At 42.7% G+C, this 25,394-nt stretch overlaps 1 protein-coding gene across 1 annotated transcript in view; it reads right to left on the bottom strand.

Annotated features, from left to right (window-relative positions):
* The window catches only part of EFCAB5 (EF-hand calcium binding domain 5), a 138,160-nt gene that overhangs the window by 22,936 nt on the left and 89,830 nt on the right, over window positions 1–25,394 (bottom strand). Inside the window, exons 10-20 of the mRNA XM_062216307.1 lie at window positions 24,305–24,404; window positions 19,487–20,072; window positions 19,002–19,288; window positions 17,806–17,883; window positions 17,617–17,709; window positions 15,908–16,122; window positions 13,842–13,998; window positions 9,637–9,926; window positions 5,208–5,377; window positions 4,500–4,728; window positions 1,367–1,519 (exon numbers count right to left, since the gene is read on the bottom strand). Coding sequence (XP_062072291.1) covers window positions 1,367–1,519; window positions 4,500–4,728; window positions 5,208–5,377; window positions 9,637–9,926; window positions 13,842–13,998; window positions 15,908–16,122; window positions 17,617–17,709; window positions 17,806–17,883; window positions 19,002–19,288; window positions 19,487–20,072; window positions 24,305–24,404 — 2,358 coding nt within the window. The remainder of the gene's footprint in view (window positions 1–1,366; window positions 1,520–4,499; window positions 4,729–5,207; window positions 5,378–9,636; window positions 9,927–13,841; window positions 13,999–15,907; window positions 16,123–17,616; window positions 17,710–17,805; window positions 17,884–19,001; window positions 19,289–19,486; window positions 20,073–24,304; window positions 24,405–25,394) is intronic.

The raw sequence follows: 25,394 nt of genomic DNA, 5'->3' as shown, positions 1-25,394 counted from the left end.
AGCATTTATTTTTTGGTGGAGAGACTAGTTTATTTATAAGAAAGCAATACTAGCATATTCTGTAAAATACACGAAACTGTAGGAGAGAGTGAATTAGGAGAAGTAAGAAGTATTTTTATATCCCCTCCTTTAAAATAATTCTTAGAGTAAAAGTGAAACTGTGGTAAGTGGATCCACAGTGGCTGCGTGCTGAATGCTGCTCAAAAGATGAAACTTTCTCTTGTATCCCTACTCCATGTTCCCTCCCTCCCTCCCTCCTTTCCTCCCTCCCTCCTTTCCTTCCTTCCTTCCTCCTTTCCTTCCCTCCCTCCCTTCCTCCCTTCCTCCCTTCCTTCCTTCCTTCCCTCCTTTCTATTTACTTATTTGAAAAAGCTGAGTTACAAAAAGGGAGGGGGGGGAGAGAGAGAGAGAGAGCGCTTCCATCTGTTGGTTTACTCCCCAAATGGCTGCAACCTCTGGGACTGGGCCAGGCTGAAGCCAGGAGTCTGGAACTCCACCCAGGTCTCCCACTAGGGTGGCAGGGGCCCAAGTACTTGGGCCATCCTCTGCTGCTTTCCCAGGTGCATTAACAGGGAACTGGATTGGAAGTGAGCCAAGACTCAACTGGTGCTGGTGTTGTAGGCAGTGGCTTAACCAGCTGTGCCACGATGTCTGCCCCTCTATCCATTCTCATCATATAGAGGATCATAACATAAAAGTTAAGTGTAAAGAACCGAAGCAAATATTCAGCTAGAATTCATCACACTGTAGATAAGGGGCCTTTTCTTTTAACAAGCTGGTATGATGTAATTGTGTTCTTCCAAAGCAGCACTCCCTCATCCCTTTCTGCTTTGCCCCCCAGATTCTGGCGACTGTGGCCACTTCCTATGAACTCCCTACCCTCAACAGGAGAACATATCTCAGGATGAGTCAAAGAGAATTTTCTTTCCTAGGTTTTCCAAACCGGGACTTTTCACTGGATGCTTTTACTCCATGTTTGACCTGCCCATGGAGAAAGCCCATCTTTAGCTAGAAGGACAAAGCCAACATGCAGAAGGAAAGAAAACGTGAGAAGTGGGAAGATAAAGAGCATGGAGGAGTCCTGAGGGTGTCCCATCCCAGGATCTGGTCATCCTGGAAGCCAGCCTGATTCCTGCCCTTTCTTCATTTTGGTCACATATGTCAGTCAATATTCCCTTTTGCCTAAGACAGTTTGAAATGGATTCCTGTCACTCACAACCAAGGGTTTGAGTTGAGGTCATGGGAAATGTGTCCCCAGTTAGCGGCCTGATAGTTAACTAACATGGCTTAAATACATTAGCAGGACAGTAGCATCTATAAATGTTGTTACGTTTGAAGATGTCTAACACTGCCAAGCCCTGCCTACCTGGTTTGGGCTAGGCTCAACAAAGAGTGTGGTGATGGAGATGATGCCCGACGTGATGCTGTAGAGCCAGCCGATGCCAGTGATCACTATATGCAGGATGTGTTCCCGGCTGTGGATGTAGTGATAGGCAGCACTAAAGACATTGGCAACACCCTGGGGAGACGGAAAAGTCAAGTTTCCTTTATTTTTTAAGACAGCAAAATAACTAGTAATGCATTAATTGTTTTATCTTTTTAATTAGCATAATCAAGTTCCTACAGATTATTCATCAGTTCTTTTTTTTCTTTTTTTTTAAAGATGTTATTTATTTATTTGGAAGACCGAGTTACAGAAAGGCGGAGGCAGATGTGGAGAGTGAGAGAGGTCTTCCATCTGCTGCTTCACTCCCCAAATGGCTTCAATGGCTGGAGCTAGGCTGATCCAAAGCCAGGAGCCAGGAGCTTCCTCCAGGTCTCCCACGTGGGTGCAGGGGCCCAAGGACGTGAGCCATCTTCTACTGCTTTCCCAGACCATAGCAGAGAGCTGGATCGGAAGTGAAGCAGCAGGGACTCAAACCTGCATTTATATGGGATGCTGGCACCGCAGGTGGCGGTTTTACCCACTACACCACAGTGCCAGCCACAGAAGAGCTCTCTCTCTCTGTAATTCTGCCTTTCACATAAATAAAATAAATCTTTTTTTTAAATCAAAGGTACAAAGAGAACTACATGCCTTTTTATGTTTTCTGAAAATCATCCAGTGAAATCTGTGATATGTGCTGTCAGAGAACAGCATCATAAGAACAAGATAAACTTTGAAATGAGGAAAAAAAGTTTAAAAACAAAGAACTAGTGTCAGCTTTGGATAGCTGGTTAGGAGCTGCCCTGAACTGATGCCAATATTAATGCTTCCATCTACACACGGCTACCTGGATCCGATCACCAGGATAGGACATACTTGGTTCCAAGGCCTGCAACATGCTGGATTACACAATACTCCCATGGGCATAGTGAGACCCTGTTCCGCAGGAAAGAGATGGGAAGTCCTTAAGAATGCATCTGTGATTTATTAAGAAACTCTAGGAGCCATAATTTCTTCAAAACTGTATGCATGTTATTTCAGGATTCAAAGTATCCAAGGATAACTCAGGACATTTATCTCCAATGGATGATCAATATACGATTCATTTTGACATGCTCTCCAGCAAGACTACATATAGTTCACCTGATTAACTCCATATTCCTCCATGTTGCTTCTTAATATCTCCACATCATTATTATTTCAGATGCAAATGAATCCTCATTAGAAATATTTATTTTTATTTGAAAGGTGGAGTAAGAGAGAGTGAGAGAGAGCAAGAGAGAGAGAGAGAGAGAGAGAGAGAGAGAGAGAGAGAAATCTTCAATCTGCTGGTTTACTCCCCAAATATCCATAATAACCAAGGCTGGGGCTGGGTGAGACCAAGGCCAGGAGCTAGGAATTCCACCGGACCCCACAAACTTGAGCCATCATCTGCTGCCTCCCAGAGTGCTAATAAAGGAAGCTAGATTGGGAGCAGAGGTGGGACTTGATCCCATACACTCTGATATGGGATGCAGGCTTTCCAAAGTGGCAGTTTAACCACAACATCTGCCCCAAGGGTGAATATTATTAAAAAGATGTGCAGAGAAAGAGATGATTCTACTTTCCTCAGCTACCCATCCAGTAATTGGAAAGAAAAAATGAAAAATAATAGTTAAAAAATCAGTAACGGGCTGGCGCTGTGGTGTAGCGGGTAAAGCTGCCGCCTGCAGTGCTGGCATCTCATATGGGCACCCATTTGAGTCCCAGCTGCTTCTCTTCTGATCCAGCTCTGTGCTGTGGCCTGGGAAAAGAGTATAAGATGGCCCAAGTACTTGGGCCCCTGCACCCACATGGGAGACCTGGAAGAAGCTCCTGGCTCCTGGCTCCTGGCTCCTGGCTCCTGGCTTCGGATTGGCCCAGCTCCTTGTGGCCAACTGGGGAGGGGGTGAACCAGCCTATGGAAAACCTCTCTCTCTCTGCTTTTCCTTCTATCTGTGTAACTTTGATTTCAAATAAATAAATAAATAAATAAATAAATATTTTAAAAAAATCAATGACATAAAGGACCAGAGGCTTACAGGAGCATAAATAAGGAGTAGTAAAGTCCTGACTTCCTGTTTGCCACAGTCTATTTAAAGGCTTTCATTCTTCATTCATTGTAATTTCTATAAGTTTAAATGAAAACGCTTGTAGAAACGGTGTAGCCATTTAATAGTCTTAAAAGATACTGTATTTTTTGCGATCTAATTTGAAAACATGAACATTGATGAAGTACTTAGGCTTTTTCTTTATTCTTCAGCCTCAAAAATTGTACAGCTGTGGGGATGTGTATCATATTTAGCACTATTTGTGAAAAGAATTAAGGATTTCTGGGTACCACTATTGATAAAACACAAATATGTCCCCCTCCCCCCTTTTTTTTTTTGACAGGCAGAGTGGACAGTGAGAGAGAGAGACAGAGAGAAAGGTCTTCCTTTGTCGTTGGTTCACCCTCCAATGGCCGCCGGCAAATATGTCCCTTTTAAAAACTTATTCCTGGCCGGCGCCGCGGCTCAATAGGCTAATCCTCCGCCTGCGGCGCCGGCACCCCTGGTTCTAGTCCTGGTTTGGGGCACCGGATTCTGTCCCGGTTGCCCCTCTTCCAGGCCAGCTCTCTGCTGTGGCCCGGGAGTGCAGTGGAGGATGGCCCAAGTGCTTGGGCCCTGCACTCCATGGGAGACCAGGGGAAGCACCTGGCTCCTGGTTTTGGATCAGCACAGTGCGCCGGGCGCAGTGGCCATTGGGGGGTGAACCAATGGTAAAGGAAGACCTTTCTCTCTGTCTCTCTCTCTCTCTCACTGTCCACTCTGCCTGTATAATAATAATAAAAAAATCTCCCCAGAGAGGCGTGGATATACTACTGAGGTGGTCAGTTTCTTCATAAGAAACGGGGAACCTCTCCAAAAACTGACATGGATAGAGGGAACAGGAGCAAGGATGATGCCACTGTCTATATACAGAGATTTACATTCCTCTGGTTTTCAGGTTTCACATTTTACAAAGTATAGGAGAGGCCATCCTACCATTGCTCGTATAGACTTCTGTGACTTACCTGATAGAATCTGATCTCATGAGGTAGGAAGATGTTTATTTCATGGGGATCTCTAAGTGTGTCAACAGCCAAGACCCCAAAGATCCTCATATATGCATCCTGAAGAGGCAAAGCCAGGAACGATCCATTATAATCCTCCTTACTGCGGGAATGGTTCCAGAAGAAGATGTTCCCGTGGTACTGAACTTGAGGGACATGGACGGGCTTCCCTTCATCCACTACTGTAAAGCTGAGGAGAAGGACTATGAGACTGTTAGAGAGGCACAGTGGGAGGCTTTAGATTAAACCATAAGGAAGCTAGATCAATTCTTCATCCACAGTCACAGGCATTATATGTCACAAAAGTGGGTGCAGATAAGATTACCTTTGGGGAATCTGACTTGAGAGAAACATTTAAAAAAACAAGCCTAGATATTAACAGAGAAACCATGTATAAGCAGGACTCAGGAGACAGAACTTCTAGAGCAGGCAGAATATCGAGCTGTTATTGCGAAGCAGAGTCCTACACGGCAAGTCACTGCTAGAGTGAGCTCCAGAAACGATGAAGCAAAATCATCCAGGAGTTGAAGACCAACACCTCCCACTCTTAAAAAGCATTGGTGACTTGAGGCATTTCTGTCCTGAGTAGCTGGCTAGAATTTTGATGCTAGCAGAAAGGAAGTTTTTGTTTGTTTTAGAATGAAACCAACCTCTCCAAGAATTAATTACCTGATTCCCTTCATGTCCCGGTAGAGCACTTTGTTCAGGACAAATGGAGCATCATCTAAGGTGCACGCCACGTTCCTCAGTGCAACATTCCCTCTATGTGGCAGAAGTACATTTTCTTCTAGGAGGGAGATGTGCGCACTGATCTTCTTATTTCCATGGGCTTCAGCATCCTATGGTAAAATGTTTCTGATCATCTATTTGCCAAACAGTCAAAAAACTTCCCCAATCTTGTTTTGTCTCATGAGATACTTTCCCCTCACCTGGCCCCTTTAGTTTCATTTCCCTGAATAGATGATGCAATTTTTAGCATTCATGGGCAATGGTGAAAAGGCTGACACCAAAGCTATCCCCCAAACCTAAGTTTTACTGAGTGGAATAGATTTCCTCTGTGCCAATGGGAAACAACAGCAAATTTTCAAGTCTATTCAAATTTAGAGGTTTAAAGCTGGGATCTTTTTGAACTCTAAGACATATTGTCTGGGCTTCAATTAAAAGTATCCTTTTAAGGGGCAGGCATTGTGGAGCAATGGGTTAAACTGCCACTTGGGATGCCTGCATATCAAATTGAAGCATCTGGGATCAAGTCTTGCCTCTGCTTCTGATATAGCTTCCTGCTAGTATGCACTCACTCTGAGGGGCAGCAAATGATGGTTCAAATACTTGGGTTCCTGCCACCCATGTGGAGATCTGGATAGAGTTCCAGGCTCCTGGCTTCAGCCTGGCCCAGGCCTAGCTTTTGGAGGCATTTGATGAGTTTACCAGCAAATTGAAGATCTCTCTCTCTCTTTCCTCCCTCCTTCCTTATCTCTCTCTCTCTCTCTCTCTCTCTCTCTCTATCTCATTCTGCCTTTCAAACAAATACAAATAAGCTAATTTAAAAAGTATTATTTGAGAGAGTTGGGGCAAGAAGATGCCTTCCTTTCACGTCTATCTCTTGATCAACTATGATGATGTAAATGTGGGGAAAATGCTTTTAAGAAATTCTTTCTGTTCAAAATATTTATGTATTTTAAAGGCAGGGAGAGAGAGAGAGAGAGAGAGAGAGAGAGAGGATCTTCTAACCACTGGTTCACTCCCCAAATGGCCACAACAGCTGGGGGCTGGGCCAGGCAGAAGCCAGGAGCCAGGAATTCCATTTGAGTCAGAAGCACAGTAACCGGGGCTCAAACCAGCACTCCAATAGAAGATGCAAGCACCCCAAGCAGGGGCTTACCCCGCTGTGCCACACATCTGTCTCATGAATTCTTAACATGGTCTGGCTGTTTGATCTGCATCATTCCAGGAAAGGACTTCTTGGAGCCAAGAATGCAGACGTTCTGCAACTGCTATTTCTACTTAAAATAACTGAAAATTCCATGTACCTAAAATGTTTAAATGTTATAAACAATATTATAAGGGGACTTAAAAATGTCTGTGGATAAATGGAATTTATAGATAGAAATAGGGACCGGCGCCACGACGTAGTAGGTTAATCCTCGGCCTGCAGCACCAGCATCCAATATGGCTGCTGGTTCTAGTCCTGGCTGCTCCTCTTCCAATCCAGCTCTCTGCTATGGCCTGGGAAAGCAGTAGAAGATGGCCCAAGTGCTTGGGCCCCTGCACCCACATGGGAGACCATGGAAGCTCCTGGCTCCTGGCTTTGGATCAGCACAGCTCTGGCCGTTGCAGCCATTTGGGGGAGTGAACCAACGGAAGGAAGACCTCTGTCTCTCTCTCTCTCTTCCTCTCACTGTCTGTAACTCTACCTCTCAAATAAATAAATAAATAAAATATTTGAAAGGAAGATAGAAATAAAAAGATATTTATTTCTCAATATAAGCTCCAACAAGTTCAAGATGTTTCGTAAGTGATGATACCAGTTGGTTTATCCTTAACTAACTGAGGGTCCTGGGAATTTAGCCATGTAAATGCAGTCCTTTTTACATCATCAACTGAAGAAAAGTGGGTGCCCTTTACGGACATTTTTAAGATTAGGAAACAAAAATAAGTCAGAAGGAGCCAAGTCAGGACTACATAGGTGGATGCCCAATGATTTCTTATTGAAACTCTCAAAAAAATTGCCTTTGCTCAGTGAGAGGAATGAGCAGGAGCACTCTTTAATGAAGACTTCTGGGGAATTTTTCTGTTAAAGCCTTGGCTAACTGTCTCAAACACTCTCCAGGTAAACAGATGTTATTGTTCCTTTGGCACCCATTGAGAAGAAAGCTTGCTCCATTTCAACTTTTTGGTAAGAACTGTGTAAGCTGAACAAGGTGAGATATCTATGGAGTTGGCTATTGTATGTGATGTTAATTGTTGGTGCTCTTCAATTAGGACATGGACATGGTCATCTTTTCCTCACAAATCAATGGGGATGGCCTGTTGCTATAGGCTTCATCCTCAGCATCATTTCTCCTCTCTTCTTCTTCTTCTTCTTCTTCTTCTTTTTTTTGACAGGCAGAGTGGACAGTGAGAGAGAGAGAGAGAGAGAGAGAGAGAGAGAGAGAAGGTCTTCCTTTTCCGTTGGTTCACCCCTCAATGGCCGCTGCGGCCAGCATGCTGTGGCCAGCGCACTGCGCTGATCCAAAGCCAGGAGCCAGATGCTTCTCCTGGTCTCCCATGCGGGTGCAGGGCCTAAGGACCTGGACTACCCTCCACTGCCTTCCCGGGCCACAGCAGAGAGCTGGACTGGAAGAGGAGCAATCAGGACAGAATCAGCGCCCCAACCGGGACTAGAACTCGGTGTGCTGGCGCCGCAGGCAGAGGATTAGCCTATTGAGCTACAGCACCGGCCTCTCCTCTCTTCTTAAGATGAGGTATCCATTTGCAAATTCCCAATTTCTCTGGGGAATTGTCCCCATCAACTTTTTGCAAGTCATCAAGGATTTCACCATCCTCCGATCCAAGCTTCACCATAAACTGGATGTTTGTTTTTGCTTCAGTTTTAACAGAATTCAAATTGCTCTGATAGAGACTCTTTCCAAACAGATGTGTCAGCCTTCTTAGTGCCGCACACTAAATCCTGTTCAGCTATGTTAAACAAACCAGCATCAGTTTATTTTGGTGTGAAAAGAACTTGAAATCCATGCATAGTTTTTTCATAATATGAATTTTCCATGAACTTTTTGAAGACCCTCATCTATGTTAGCACATATGTTGACTAGAATAAACTTGGAATGAGAGACACTTTCTTTGATATTTCTTTCTTTGTATGTATTTGGATTTGCTTCTCATGACTTTATTTTTCTTCTGCCTTTATTCCTCCTTCCTATGAACAAGATCTATGGAGTAATGAACAAATGTGTAGTAAGATTTCTCTTAGGGTACCATGGATCTCTGAAGCAAATTGAGGTGACATCTCTTTTTCTTCATAGTATCCTGTTTCTAATCGCACCATTTCCAAATACACTAGAAAACTGAGTCATTCATGAGATAATCCTAATGAACAAGAGTTGTTGTTTAGTTGAAGTGACTGGCACGGGTTCCCTGGATAAGTGGAGTTTGTGATATTTGTAGAAGACAACTGTGCTGTCTGCCTCAGAGGAGTAGCAATCTGGGATTCTCTGAGAAGGTGGAAGATCGTGGGTAGTAGCCCCTCAGTGCCATGTGTTCTATGTAACAGGATTCTGCAATAGTCTCAGCTTCCTCCTAGGCAGTGTTGTAAAAATATTGTGTGATGGCCGGTGCTGTGGCTCACTTGGCTAATCCTCCACCTGCGGCGCCGGCACCTCAGGTTCTAGTCCTGGTTGGGTGCCAGGTACTAGTCCCGGTTGCTCCTCTTCCAGTCCAACTCTCTGCTGTGGCCCGGGAAGGCAGTGGAGGATGGCCCAAGTGCTTGGGTCCCTGTACCCACATGGGAGACCAGGAGGAAGCAACTGGCTCCTGGCTTCCGATTGGTGCAGCTTCGGCAGTAGCAGCCATTAGGGGAGTGAACCAACGGAAGAAAGACCTTTCTCTCTGTCTCTCTCTCACTGTCTATAACTGTCTCTCTCTCACTGTCTAACTCTGCCTGGCCAAAAAAAAAAAATATTGTGTGATATTGGATTCTACTTTATAATGAATTTATGATTTAAGTAGCTCATTTTAAAATTGACTCCCAAAACATCATTCAAGAGATATGTGGCTTGAACTTCTTGCATATTTCCTGACATTTTTATTATTAATATATTGTCTATTCTAGGCTTATTTGACTCTTAGCACAAATGAAATTAGGAATCCCAATACATCTTTTCTACTTTTTCTCTCTACTTCTATCTTGCCAACCAACATTCATTCCAGTTGTCTCTCTCTCAGGATCTGAGTCATTTGTAATGTATTGGAATGAATAAAACATCTATTGTAGCACCCAGTGATTTTTCAAGAGAAGTCAATGTGCTATACATTTACACTCATTGAATATTACCTACCATGAGTAAATTTTTCCTCTTATATATGACTTCAGGAAACATACCTGGGTGAGGGCCTTAAAGGTCTCAGTGTAGACTGGCTCCAGGGACACTCCACTTGTCTCTGCAGCATGCTGGATTTGGTGCAGCCACTTCCGTCTGGCACAGTTCCTCAGACTCTCAATGTGACTCCTCTCTAAAGTGTTCATTAGAAATTCCACAACGCTTTCCAGAACTTGATCTTCATTGCCCCTGAGTTCAGATACAACCAATTCTATGTATTTCTGAAATTGTTTTGAAGATAACCTCACTTCATGACCAGGGTGTGGTTTTGGAAACTGGATGTGTAATTTAGCTAAAAGACATAAACACAAAATCAAGAACTAATGAGAAATGTGTACATAGGTGTAGGAAAATTTCATTCTGCTCTTACAAGATGAAGCTCTTAATTCTGCTTTCTCTGGAAAACAGGTATATCAGCCAAATAATTTACAGTGACTTTCTATGCTGAATCATTATGACTCTATGTCATCTTCCGTTTTTGTTTTGCTTTGTTTTAATTCTGCTACTGGGCTTTGTGAAACTCCAGGGTCTTCTTTGACACCTGCCTAAAATTTGCCTTCGTATCCAATAAACCACATATCTTATCCCGTTACTGTTTGGCAACATATCTTGTTGTCATTCCTTTCAACTCCACTTTTATAACCCCTGCTCACTTTTACCACTTTATAATTGACCTCCCAATAACAAGTGCTCCATTTATTTATTATTGAATTATTATTGCTATTTTAAAAGATTTATTTATTTATTTGAAAGAGAGAGAGAGAGAGAGAGATATCTTCCACCCACTGACTCATTCCCCAAATGGCCACAACAGCTGGAACTGGGCTGATCCAAAGCCAGGAGCTAGAAGCTTCTTCTGGGTCTCCCACATGGGTTCAGGGGACCAAGTACCTGGGCCATCTTCCACTGCTTTCCCTGGCACACAAGCAGAGAGATGGATTCGAAGTGGAGCAGCTGGGACTTAAACTGGGGACCATATGGGATGCTGGAATCATAGGTGGTTACTTTACCCACTATGCCACTACTCTGGCCCCTAAATTATTATTTTTATTAATACATTTACTAATCTTCTGTGCCACAATACTGGTTCCTAATGCCAGCCATTTTGCTTAAATTATTAGGAAGAGGATGTTTTCTTTTTTACTACCACTGGACTTAAATGAATGTGAGGATATGAGACTGAGCCTGGTTAGTACAAGCAGAAAGTTTATGACAATGGTGCTAACTCATAGAAGAATAAAGGGGCAATGTCATTTTTAGAACTCTCAAATATTGTTGTGTCCTGAAGTAGCTCTGGGCTTCTCTATTACATGAAAGAATAAATTCCTTTTCCATTTAACTACTTGGGGTTGGGTTTTCTACTTCTTGAACCAAAAGGGTCCTCACTGAAACATCCTCAATTAGATTAAGGTAACTTGTGGGTTCTTCCTCTTCCACTTCTTCTCCTCCTCTTTTTATTCCTCTCCCTTCTTGAACAGTTTGGTCCTAAAGGCTTTAAGCAGAGCAGAGCGAGGTACATGTCTGCCCTTGCTCAGGGGAAGTCAAGATGGCACATGGCAGGGCAACAGCCAAAATGGGTTAAGTAGGGCAGGGTGGCTTGGCATGGGTTTTCCATGCCTTAGAAGGAAGGGCAGGGAGATTATCCATGTGGAAGAGCAAACTTCAGCCCATCTGAGTGAAGAAGGTGGCCTTACAGAGGGGTGATTTAAGTTGGAATGTCAAAGTCCAAGCAGGATGAAGAGCTGTGCATATTCTGGCTTGGTAAAACTTCATCTTGCAGAGTCCAGGATGTGGGGCCAGCCATTGACTCTTTAGGGTTCTGATAATGGCCCTCTGGAAAGATGCATGAAGAGGCCCCCAGACTCTGTCATGTCGACATCCTTAGTATGGGGACATGTTGGGTTTCTCTGTTCTTCACTAAACCCCAAAGCCACAGTCAAGTAAAGTGCCTCACAGTGCCTTCCCAACTGAGCTGGAGAGAATCCCAAATCTCCCAGGAGCAGTCACCTTCTTAAGGATCATTTCCATACTAATACTGCACATTTTGTGCTGACTTGCTGGGAAAGTTTTCTGTGTCGTAGTCAAACGTCAATATGCAGATCTTCTAGTGAGCTTTGCTTTGCTCTGGGTCAAAGGAGTGCAGGATACATAGACTATAGATCTCACACACGTCCCAGCACAGGCAGACACAGACATCCCCAAACCAGCATTCCTTGGTGGCTACTGAGTAGTTATTGCTCGCTGCCGCTCACTGCTGTATGAGCTGCTGGCTTCCAGATTGTCAAAGTCACTCCTGATGTCACCCAAGCTGGAATGTGGCTCCAACTCAATCTGGTCTGGGGGGTCACTGCAGTGCCCTGGATTACTCACCATGCTGGAGAAATCTTTTCTTTAGCCTGGCCAAAGAGACGTCGATCTCTAAGTACCAATGTACTCTGGTTGAATAGTTTTCATAACCAGATGTGGAAGCCTGGGGAGGGTGTATCTTGGGGCAGAGTAGCTACAGCAGCCATCTGCTGCAGTAAAGGGCCTCATGTTACTGTATCTACACTGAGTCCCATAGGCACAGTAGCTCTTCTGAGAGCATTTGCAAGTGGTAGAGGGTTTGCTGCTCTATGCAGTTCTATGAGGACTGGCTTTGATATCCTTCCCAATACATATCATACATAAAATACTTACAAGTGACCTGCCTGGTGCTCTTGGTGATTGGGCTGAGGGACCATTGCTCCATGGCCCACTCTCCCTGCTGCCACTGCCACCTCTGATCTAAATCTCAATTTTTAATCTTGGACACAGAAAAGATATGAAGAGTAGGACAGAACAATAAACAAGTAAAAGAGCTGTTTAAAATTTGTCATGCTCAAATTTAGCATCTTCTTCATTCTTTTAAATTAAAAAAAAATTTAGAGGAAGAGTGTGAAAGAGATCTCCCACCTTCTGTTTCAATCCCCAGATACTCAAAATAACCAGGTCTAAGCCAGGCTGAAGCTGGGAGTTGGGAACTCTATCCAGGTCTCCCTTGTGAATGGCAGAAATCCAACCATTTGAGCCATCACCTATTGTCTCCTAGGGTTTGCATTATCAGGAAGCTAGAATTGGGACCAAAGCCAGGACATGAACCCAGATACCAGTAAGGGATATAGCTATCTTAAATTCCTTTGTAAAGCGACTAAATGTGTTTTTCTTCCCCCATATTGCCATCGGTTTAGCGATCATCTCCTCAGACCAGGTAGTGACCAATATGATTAATGACAGTTGTTTTGTATCAGTCTTCCCTTGACGAGAATAATTTGTTGTTCCTGCTTGCAGACCTTTTCATTTGACAACAGATGTTGCCTCCTTGTTGTGATCCAGCTCCTTGTTAATACACCTGGGAAAGCAGCGGGAAGATGGCCCAAGTACTTGGGCACTTACACCCACGTGGGAGATCCAGGTGGAGTTCCAGTCTTCTGGCTTTGGCCGAGCCCAGACTTGGCCATTGAAGCCAAACAAACCAGTAGATGGAAGGAGCCTCTCTCTCTCTTTCCCTCCCAACCTTTCAAACAAATTTGTTTGCCTTTCAAACAAATATACTTTTTAAAAATCATAAAAATTTTAAAATTAGAAATAAGGTATATCAACGGTGCCACATAAGTCCTTAAACCCAGTGAAGAGCAAAATCATTTGAACTGTGATCTAATAAAATAAAGAAAGGAATTTATTATACTGGGATAAGAATTTAGTAGCTTTTGACTAGGAGGTATTAATCAGAAGAGAAAAACAGTGGAGGAGGAAAGGTCATTTAAGAGAATGAGAAGTTAATAAATTGAAGAGAAACTTGCAAGTCAGATAGATTTGAAGATGAATCAGACCTTGTGAAGTCAGAGATAAAACAAGAAAACAGGCATAACTGTTGACTAGGTTGGATTCTTATAACTTGGAGTGAGGGTAGTCGGGTACACAGCGGGCATCTAACCATATAGAGTGAAGGTCGTGGACAAAGCACTCCACAATGTTCTTAACTCCTGAGTATGCTGACACATACATGAGGGTCTCAATTTTCTCCTTATTTTGGTAACCCTTGTTATTTTTTTATTTTTAAATTATACTCATACTAGTAGTTATGAAATGGCATCTTATGATTTAAGAATAAGCAACATGCTCACTGTATAAATGTTATAGTACTGGGAAACCTGAAGTCATGTTGTTATATATTCTCATATTTTACCTTTCTTCATCGATTCTTTCTCCATTCCCTGCTTGTATGTGTACAGGAGTTCATCAACTTCCTTAACATCTAGGAAGCCTGAGCTGTCACTGTCCCATTTTTGAAAGAGGGCTTCTAAGAGAAGCCCCCGTCGGACTCGGAAAGCATTTTGTTTTACCTAAGAAAAACAGAACAGAAAGACAGGAAAACAAAACACAGAGAACACAGTGTTCATTGTGCCAGCTGACATCCTGTGTTTATTCCAAAAAATTTTCAGCATCATATATATATATATGTATACATGTATGTATATGTATGTATATAGCTTTACTTTGGGGCTAAGCATGATATTAATGCAGAATTAATTTTAATGCCCTGGCCGGCGCCGTGGCTTAACAGGCTAATCCTCCACCTTGCAGCGCCAGCACACCGGGTTCTAGTCCCGGTTGGGGCACCGGATTCTATCCCGGTTGCCCCTCTTCCAGGCCAGCTCTCTGCTATGGCCCAGGAGTGCAGTGGAGGATGGCCCAAGTGCTTGGGCCCTGCACCCGCATGGGAGACCAGGAGAAGCACCTGGCTCCCGGCTTCGGATCAGCACGATGCGCCAGCCGCAGCGGCCATTGGAGGGTGAACCAATGGCAAAAGGAAAACCTTTCTCTCTGTCTCTCTCTCTCTCACTGTCCACTCTGCCTGTCAAAAAAAAAAAAAATTTTTTTTTAATGCCCTAAATGTCATTTTCCTCTTTCCCCTCTAGAGAAAATAAGCAACTCCCCTCTCTCCCCCTCAGGAATTCTCTGTATTGGACACATTAACTTAGGAAGGTTCCTAGAAGCCTTAAAATCTTTGTTCCTGGGGCCAGTACTGTGGTGTAGTGGGTCAGGCCGCCGCCTGCAGTGTCGGCATCTCATATGGGCACCAGTTTGAGACCTGGCTGCTTCACTTCTGATCCCGTTGTCTGCTGTGGCCTGGGAAAGCAGTAGAAGATGGCCCAAGTCCTTGGGCCCCTGTACCCATGTGGGAGACCCAGGAGAAGCTCCTGGCTCCTGGCTTCAGATCGACTTAGCTCCAGCTGTTGCAGCCAATTGGAGAGTGAGCCAGTGGATGGAAGACCTCTCTCTCTCTCTCTCTCTCTCTCTCTCTCTCTGCCTCTCCTTCTCTCTGTGTGTAACTCTGACTTTCAAATAAATAAATAAATCTTTAAAAAAATATTTGATCCTTCCTTTCCACTCCTTTTTGTTTGTTAGGACTGTGATCAACACATGGAGTGCTCTGCCTGGCTTCTTAGTGAGATGTGTGTTGTAGCGCAAGGCAATGAATGACTGTGTTCACACAATGAAAAAAGGATCTTTTTTTAAAAATTATTTTTGCTTAACATTGACTTGAGATTAATTTTATTTACCTTCTAGACTTTTTGCTAGAATAATTCTTTTAATTAGATAGTAATTGAATTAACAGCTGGGTAGATTTCATGACAAAAAATACATGGGTAAATGATGGGAACTGCAGTTGAGGAAGCAAAAAGGACACCAGCTCTAGAATGAAGTTGAGAAGACTCACAAAGCTGATAAGATTGCTGAAGAAGCTTGGCAAAACTAATTGACATATTTCATATGAGAGAACAAATTATTCACATAAGGTAATATGTAGGCATTTATCTAACACCCAAGTAAGTATTAAGTCCTTGGGAAATATGTACTACTTGGGTGCCAATGCGTAAAAATATACTCTAGCCATAATCATACCCTTAGGCATGTGCACTTGTAAATAGACTCACACAGATGACAGGTAATGTCCATGTATGTCCTTACACATACACACGTATGCTCCTGAAAACCTAATTACCAAGCTTTAGAGGAGGAAAAAACAAAACTGGATAATGAAACACCCTGTACCAGGAGCAGTCAAGTTATTATTAGGAGAATGACTTCTCTGGAGTGTGATCTTAGAACACGCACCAATAAACTAAAATATAATGGCTATGCTTGTGAAATAAAGTTTTTTAAGCAAAGCCACACTAGAAGCAACTGTGATGGAGAGATTTATTTATGATAGTGACTTCACTTGTTTCATTGATGAATATTACCCACCTGTTCTAAGGCACTCATTTTCTCTTCTTTTCTCTCAACATAACCCCGCTTAAAAAATGCGGCCAGGGTCTCGCTGACACTCAAGGAGGTATCTTCACCAACAAACGTCTCCAGGAGTTGCACAAACTGGAGCAGGTTGAAGGAAGCTCCACTGAAGGCACTCCTACCTTTTACTTCCTTGTAAGACTGAATGCTTCTTATAATTGAGTGTAAGTCTGTCAAGCAGGAAACACAGGCCAGGCAGTAAACAATACTCTCAAATCTTAGGGAAAATAAATGAGTGCCCATCATAACAGACAACTGCTGTTTCTTCCTGTCAGGAGCCCATGCTATTTTGCCTTTTCTTTGGGCAAACTTCTCTCCTCCACTGCCAGTTCAGATGAGTCAGGTGACATTCAGCCTCCTCTCCCGTACCCCATGGGTGACCAAGGGACATAGGTCTGGCCAACATTTCATACGTGACTGCAAAGTCACCCACTATAGGACAATGGGAATTAGCCCAGAATTTTTAGGGAAACTAATAGGAAAGAGTCATTCTTCAGGTACTCTGACTGCTGCTCTAGTAGGATGTAAATTTAGTGATGCTCTTGCGGACATTTTTGCCGCAGTATGGAGAACAGGGCTCAAAAGCAGAGAGATAGTGGTCCTGCTGTTATTTTTGAGCTCCTGTTTTGGTTGTTTCTGAAGCCAGTTAAGCTCTGGGCTTCCAACTGAAATAAATAAGTAAATACTAACACCATGACTTCTCCCTCAAGAGTGTGTACTAATATGCTTATCTGGCAGTTCAATGTTACAGCATGAAGCTGTATTTCATATATTTATATTTCATAAAATATCTATCTAGTGATTTATGTTTGATTTATTCATTGATTCAATCATACTCCCATACTTTCTATATGAGATTTGATGATTATCCATGCAATTTTTAAAAATGGTAAAACAAATTGAAACAAAGAATACCAGGAAGAAGAATACAAACTGGCAGGTTACAAGAGTCTGACCAATGCCATACTTTTTTTTGCCAGAATATTTTGAGGATAGAAAGTCTGCTATTTGCCAGGCTTAAAGTAAGCACCAATAGCAAGAAATTATTTTTCATATAATTATTACTACTATTTGTTGATATGTACAGAAAAATGATAAAATAGAATTTTCGTAAAATATGAGTAATTTTCAGAACAATCATTAAATAAGGTTTATCCCAAAGCCAAAAGTTCCTGTTTGCTCTGTTGAGTAGATATTTCATTGCAAGTCTTCAAACATAAGATATATTCTTTTCTGTATTATATTTGGATGTGGTCATACTAGGAAGAAGAATAAGTGGAATGATTTCTATTGAGTTCTACTATCTGAATTCCTTTTGTGTGCCTGGAGCATGGTTTCAATGCAGTTGAATGGCCATGTAACAGTTAAGAAAAGTTTTCTAATGCCATTAAGTTTGAAAGCAGAAAAGCATTCACCAATAGCATAAACCACCATCAATAGTACACCATCATCAAAAATATCCATCTGTGTGGGTTCCTCATTATGTTTCTGATTCTCTGTATAGATCCATAGCTCTCAGGGACAAAATAATGCAAGGATCACTCTTCAATTGCATCTTAAATTGCATCTTAGGTAAATCCAGTTTTAATCATGGAGTCCATGGTAAATTAAATATACCCTCTGAACCATCATCTATGCTTCCTAATCTTGTTGTTAATATGTACCTGTGAACCTAGAGTTACCATAGATTAGGTTTGCCTGTTCCTCATCTTCAAATTTGACATACTTCATTCGCCAGTTACAAGTCAAAAATTCACCTGTAAAACACACATTCCAAAACATAGTCAAGTTAACTTCATTTTCACTGTGATTTTGTCCTATGGTGTAAATTAAAGGAGGATTAAATGAGTTACCTGACCATGACTTTCCTTCTATTTTTTGGGATTTAGGTTCACAGGATTTGTCTTTCTGTGCTTCCTTTTTTGTAGCTCCTAAGATGTACAGAAAAAAATGTCTATGAATTGGACATTATATATTCCACTAGATGTACCAAGATTAACAGATGAGAAACGCCTTGCACATGGAACACCAAAAGGTACTTTTCCATACATGCTATATCATAATCAGCCACAATGAAGTTATTTAATAACTTCATTTTTAAACAATAGTTCTCTGTCCAAAGCTATTTTTATATCTCAATCTAGTCAAGCACAATTAAGAATACATTTCCCAGCCTCTCTCACAGCTAGGTATGAATTTAGGTATGCCTAACGTTTGACCAATGAACTATGAGTAAATATTTGGAATGCAAGATGCTTTCTGTCTTAAGCATGTCTTTCAGAAACTCTTCTAGAATATATATGTAGCAGAAAAAAGTAAAATCCATTTTTATAGTTGAGATAAAATTTTAAGAAGTGTTTTCTAATAGCAGATACTACATTGAAAACAAAATGGCTTCTTCTGCCCTTTCAGATACCCTATTAAAACACTTGTATATGCAGCATTACCAGATTCTTTCCTTGCAAATGGATTTTAGTGAAAAAGGACTTCTAGGTAAATTGACAATAGAGATATTGGTTTGCATGTAATTGATTATTCAAGATCCAGACTCAGGTTGAATAGTAAAATATGACTAAGGTTGACATGACCCGATATGCTAGAAGATATCTTTTTATTTTTATTTTTTATTTTTTTTGACAGGCAGAGTGGACAGTGAGAGAGAGACAGAGAGAAAGGTCTTCCTTTTTGCCGTTGGTTCACCCTCCAATGGCCGCCGCGGTAGGCGCGCTGTGGCACCGCGCCGATCTGATGGCAGGAGCCAGGTGCTTCTCCTGGTCTCCCATGGGGTGCAGGGCCCAAGCACTTGGACCATCCTCCACTGCACTCCCGGGCCACAGCAGAGAGCTGGCCTGGAAGAGGGGCAACTGGGACAGGATCGGTGCCCCGACTGGGACTAGAACCCGGAGTGCCGGTGCCGCAAGGCGGAAGATTAGCCTATTGAGCCACGGTGCCGGCCAAGAAGATATCTTTTTAAATGAGCATTTTTGAAAAGGCATTAAAACCACACCACCAGCCAGGAGTTGATACTGTAAGAGAACTGCATTGCTACCTGAAATATGATCTTTTTTACTTGATGTTGGAACTTCCCCTTGCAATTCAGACCTCACGAGTGGTTCCTCTTCATATGCTTGCTCCGAAGAACTCTTTTCCTGTGAGGGGATTTCAGTGTATACAGAAGGAATAGCCGCCCTAGATTTTGTACTTTCTTTTATGTTGCTTTCTTCTCTTGATTGTGAAGTTGAATCTATGTCCTGTTGTTCTTCTGGAGTTGTCTGTCTTCGGGGTCTTTGTTCTGACTCCTTGTGTTGTTCTTCTGTTATGGACTCTCTGTGTGATCTGGATTCTGAAAGTGATACTCTTTGCGATCCTTGTCCCCCTTCTGATCCTTTGTGCTGAAATTGCCCTGATACTGACCCTGGTTCTGCAGCGGATGCTCTACGTGCTCCTGGTTCTATAGCTGACCCTCTGCGGGACCCTGGTTCTGCAGCTGACACCCTACGTGGTCCTGGTTCTATAACTGACCCTCTGCGGGACCCTGGTTCTGCAGCGGATGCTCTACGTGCTCCTGGTTCGATAGCTGACCCTCTGCGGGACCCTGATTCTGCAGCTGACACTCTACGTGATCCTGGTTCTATAGTTGACTCTCTGCGGGATGCTGGTTCTGCAACTGACACTTTGCGTGGTCCTTGCTCTCCTGTGGACCCTCTGTGTGATCCTTGTTCTGAGGCTGATAGTCTGCCTGGCTCTTGTCCTGCTGTGGACCCTTTGTTTGGTTCTCGTTCTGGTACGAACTCTCTAATTGATCTTCGATCTGGAGTTGACTCTGTGTAGGCTCCTTCTTCTGTTGCTGATTCTCTGTGTAGTTCTTGTTCTGCAGTTGTCGCTTTCTGCTGTTCTGCTGTGTTGTTGAGTGATGGTGTTGATTTTCTCTGTTCATTGCGTTTATGTTGCTCTTCTGAATTTTCTAACAATTTGCTTTGGTTTTTGTTGTCATTTTTTTCAGAAAGTAATGTACTCATCTCTAAGAGCACTTTGTCAAAGTCTTCGTAAATGTGCTTCTGATTATCCATGTCTCCCCAGAACTCAGGCAGGACTATCTCTTCAAATTCAACGAATGGCCCTAATGCAGAAAACAAAACATTTACCTAAACAAATGATCATATTGCACAGAATTAGAGCTATTAAATTAATGCAAAAAATTAAGTACAGTGATTGTAATAAAGGTTATCCTTCACTGCAACACAATAAAAAGCAAAAAGGTACCCAAAGGAACCTAAAAAGTGTTCACTATTGTGAATTAGAGATCACTCCTCACTAAAAGGCATGGTTTTTGGAAATGAACATAATTCTTTTTTCGCAATGTGGAGTGTAGCTTGGACTGCCAAGGCAAATAGAATTTATCTTCCACCTCTGTTCTTCTAAGCAGAGTATAGGAATGGGGGAGGGGGCACATTTTATATTTCAAATATCTTTTCAGTATAAAAACAGAGCAAATCGCCGGCGCCGCGGCTCACTAGGCTAATCCTCCGCCTTGCGGCGCCGGCACACCGGGTTCTAGTCCCGGTTGGGGCACCGATCCTGTCCCGGTTGCCCCTCTTCCAGGCCAGCTCTCTGCTGTGGCCAGGGAGTGCAGTGGAGGATGGCCCAAGTGCTTGGGCCCTGCACCCCATGGGAGACCAGGAGAAGCACCTGGCTCCTGCCATCGGATCAGCGCGGTGCGCCGGCCGCAGCGCGCCTACCGCGGCAGCCATTGGAGGGTGAACCAACGGCAAAAAGGAAGACCTTTCTCTCTGTCTCTCTCTCACTGTCCACTCTGCCTGTCAAAAAAATAAAAAATAAATAAAAAAAAAAAACAGAGCAAATCAATAACTATGACAATCTTTCACACAGGATATTTTAAACATGATCACCTTTCTCTACCTTCTTCTTTCTTATTATTACTCAATTATTTTCCTACACAACTTATGTAGACACCTGGTTCAGAACTCTAGGGAAAGACTGTGTAGCATTCACTAGAATCCCACTGTTACAAAACAAGAATAGGAGCAGGCAATTGGCTCAGTGATTATTGCTGCTTGGGATGTCCACATCCCATATCTGAGTCTCTGGGTTTGCATCCCAACTCCACTTCTTTTATTTTTTCCTTATTTTTGAATAATTTTAATTAGTTTTTAACAGATTAAGTATGGTTTGCAGATACAATTCTAGGAATACAATGATATTCCCTTCCTTCCTCCATCCCTTCTTCCCTCTCTCCCTCCCACCTTCCATCCTTCTCGCTTTCTGTCTTTTTTAGTTTCTGAGATAATATATTTTAAATTTATCACACAGTAAAAAGGCTTAATACTTCACCAAATAAGAAGTTTAACAAGTAAAAAGACCCTAATTCAGTGGGAATATAGACAACAGCTATAAACACTAATTGAATGGGAAAATGACATTTCCCCCATATACTGTAAATTTTAACATAATCACAGAATAATAAAAACTACAGTAGTATAACATTCTTAACCATTGATTTGACAAAGTTATAAAACAAAGTTTTACAAAACCATATTTGCAGCATTACTGATACACATAGGCATTTCTTTAGCTCCCACACATAAGGGAGAACATGTGGTATTTGTCATTCTATGTCCAGTTTATTTCACTCAACATAATGTCCTCCATTTGTGCCCATTTTGCTGCAAATGGTAGAATTCCATTCTTTTTTATAGCTGAATAACATTCCATTGTTTTCTTTAATTCCAGATTTTGGCTACTGTGAACAGTGCTGCTGTAAACATGGTGGTGCAGGCATCTCTTTCATATGTGTTCATGTCTTTTGGGTATATACCCAGTAGTGGGGTTGCTGGATCATACAGCAAGTCTATTCCTAGTTTTTAAAGAAATCTCCACACTGTTTTCCACAGTGGTCACACTAATTTGTATTCCCACCAACAGAGTATAAGTGTTCCCCTTTCTCTACATCCTTTCCAGCATTTGTCACTCTCTGCGTTTTGGATTTTAGTCATTCTGACAGGAGTGAGATGATATCTCACTGTGGTTTTGATTTGCATTTCCCTGATGGCTAGTGATGTTGAACATTTTTTCATATATTTATTTGCCATTTGTATCTCTTTTTTTTTTTTTTTTGACAGGCAGAGTGGACAGAGAGAGAGACAGAGAGAAAGGTCTTCCTTTTTGCCATTGGTTCACCCTCCAATGGCCGCCGCGGTAGGCGCGCTGCGGCCGGCGCAACGCGCTGATCCAATGGCAGGAGCCAGGTGCTTCTCCTGGTCTCCCATGGGGTGCAGGGCCCAAGGACATGGGCCATCCTCCACTGCACTCCCTAGCCACAGCAGAGAGCTGGCCTGGAAGAGGGGCAACCGGAACAGGATCGGTGCCCTGACCGGGACTAGAACCCGGTGTGCCGGCGCCGCCAGGTGGAGGATTAGCCTAGTGAGCCGCGGCGCCGGCCTTGTATCTCTTCTTTTGAAAACTGTCTATGAGGTCCTTTGCCCATTTCTTAACTGGATTGATTGTTTTGTTATTGTTGAGCTTTTAAAGTTGCTGTTACCAGCTCCACTTCTAAATTTAGCTTGCTGGTAATGTGCACCCTTCGAGGCAGCAAGTGATAGCTCAAGTACTTGGGTCCCCTACCCATGTGGGAAATCAGAATTGAGATCTGGGCTTCTGGCTTCAGCCTGGCTGAGCCTTTGCTGTTGCATGCATTTGGGGGTGAATCAGTGGATGAGAGATCTCTGCTTGTGTGTCTCTGGTTCTCTCTCTCTCCCCCATTCAGTTAAGAATGGTTAAGAATGGAAATTAATGCACTTAAAATGCATTAATGCATTCAAAAACAACAACAAAATCCTGATGTGCAGGACTACAGAGTAGGATTCGTGCCACAAGACTATCCCAATCACCTCCAGAAATGTTTGGAAGTTAAGCTATAAAACTGTTATGCCCACAATTTTCAGAAAAACCATATGTATACTATGCACAGATTTTTAAGCATTCAAATAATAAATCTTCATGCAGAAATAAAATATTGATTTTTATTTTATTTATTTATTTATTTATTTATTTTTATTTTTGACAGGCAGAGTGGACAGTAGAGGGAGACAGAGAGAAAGGTCTTCCTTTGCCATTGGTTCACCCTCCAATGGCCGCCGCGGTAGGCGCACTATGGCCCACGCACCGCGCTGTTCTGATGGCAGGAGCCAGATGCTTTTCCTGGTCTCCCATGGGGTGCAGGGCCCAAGAACTTGGGCCATCCTCCACTGCACTCCCTGGCCACAGCAGAGAGCTGGCCTGGAAGAGGGGCAACTGGGACAGGATCGGTGCCCCAACCGGGACTAGAACCCGGTGTGCCGGCGCTGCAAGGCGGAGGATTAGCCTAGTGAGCCGCGGCGTCGGCCAAATATTGATTTTTTTGAAAACCCAGAAACTAAAAGATTTTCTCTAAAAATGAAAAATAAAAAATAAATTTTTATTTATCTTGGTGGTAATATAAAAAGGACATTTTACCATGTAAGTATAGTAAAGGTATGAAAGTAAAACTGCTTGGAAAAAAGAAGTATTTTTCTTAGAAATCTTAGTATTCTAGGTTGGCATTGAAAATGAAATTACTATTACCAACATAATTTCCAGAGAGACAAAACATCACATGATTTCACTCACATGTGGAGTCTAAAAAATAGGTGATTTTGCAGAAGTTAAAAATATAATGCTCGTTACGAGAGCTGGGGAGGGGCATGTGGTGGGAGGGACAGAAGAGGAAAGTCGATTAACGGGTATCAGGTTATAGCCAGATAGTTCTGAGGCTCTTGCACAGTAGGGTGACTTTATATAATGCTAACATAATGTATATCTTTCTAAAAGAACTCTAGAAGAGTTCTTTAGATGCTTTCATTATTAAGAAATATTAAATCCTTGAAAGGACAAATATATCCACCTTGATTGGACATTATATGATGTATACATGCAACAGAACATCACATAGTACCCCACAAATATGCCCAATTTTTATGTCTGTTAAAAATTTTTGAACAAAAAAAATTTTAAAAACACAAACAAAAATTTCCAAAATGAACTATCATCAAAGCATTTCCTTTCAAATGGTTTAAAATTGAATTCTGGCTGAGTTCTGATATGCCAATTTTGAGTACTGAACTTTTGTGAAAAATACAAAAAATACATGCAGGGATGTTACCATGTACTAAAGGAGATGATACATGGAGGGATGTTACCATGTACTAAAGGAGATGATACATGGAGGGATTCCTTGGTGGGGGAATGATTTTGTGTTATCACATCAGTGTACTTTATCACTGCAATTTGAACATACTCTCTCCGAGTAGCACTTACATTGTCTTGGGTTTCGAAGTAAACTCCTAAGCATCTGTGGACTTTGGTCATAGAACATTTCCAGCAAGGCCAGTGTCCTCTGACGATCCAAAATCCCTACCTAAGCAAAAAGTCTGTGATGAGTTGTTACAGAAGACTTAAGGTTTTTACATAGAGAGAACATGACTTACTGAAGCTTCTGTCACCACCATCATCATGTAAATAACCGCATTAGGAAAGTAGTTATCTTGCCTTAGGCTTACATTTGATTTCTCCAGTCTGTGACATGTCGAAATGATCTACACATAGATGGTTAACAAATATTTGTTGTTACTGACTTCAAATGTATGATGTCCAATTCTGGGGCCAGCTTTGTGGTGCAGTGGGTTAAAGCCCCAGCCTGCAGAGCCGGCATCCCTTATGGGCATTGGTTTGAGCCCCGGGTACTCCACTTCTAATCCAGCTCCCTGCTAATGTGCCTGAGAAAGCAGTAGAAGATGGTCCAAGTGCTTGGGCCCCTGCACCCATGTGGGAGACCTGGAAGAAGCTCCTGGCTCTTGCCTTCAGCCTGATATAGCTCTGACCATTGTGGCCATTTGGGGAGTGAACCAGTGGATGGAAGACTCTCTCTGTCCCCCCCCCCTTTTTTTTACAACTCTTTCAAATAAACAAAATAAATCCTTTTTTTTTTTTTTTTAAAGTATGATGTCCGATTCTTATTTAACTTGACCTGGGTATGTCACCTGAAACAATTAACTGTTCTCTTTATGTCCTTTTAAGAATTATTATGGGGCCGGCGCCGCGGCTCAATAGGCTAATCCCCCGTCTGCGGCGCTGGCACACCGGGTTCTAGTCCTGGTCAGGGCACCGGATTCTGTGCCGGTTGCTCCTCTTCCTGTCCAGCTCTCTGCTGTGGCCCGGGAGTGCAGTGGAGGATGGCCCAAGTCTTTGGGTCCTGCACCTCCATGGGAGGCCAGGAGAAGCACCTGGCTCCTGCCTTCGGATCAGCGCAATGCGCTGGCCACAGCGGCCATTGGAGGGTGAACCAATGGCAAAGGAAGACCTTTCTCTCTGTCTCTCTCTCACTGTCCACTCTGCCTGTCAAAGAAAA

The sequence above is a fragment of the Lepus europaeus genome, chromosome 18 (genome assembly GCF_033115175.1).
Source record: "Lepus europaeus isolate LE1 chromosome 18, mLepTim1.pri, whole genome shotgun sequence".
In the NCBI taxonomy this organism is placed as follows: domain Eukaryota; kingdom Metazoa; phylum Chordata; class Mammalia; order Lagomorpha; family Leporidae; genus Lepus; species Lepus europaeus.
The sequence above is the reverse complement of the archived record's forward strand: the minus strand, read 5'-3'. Positions and strand labels throughout refer to the sequence as shown.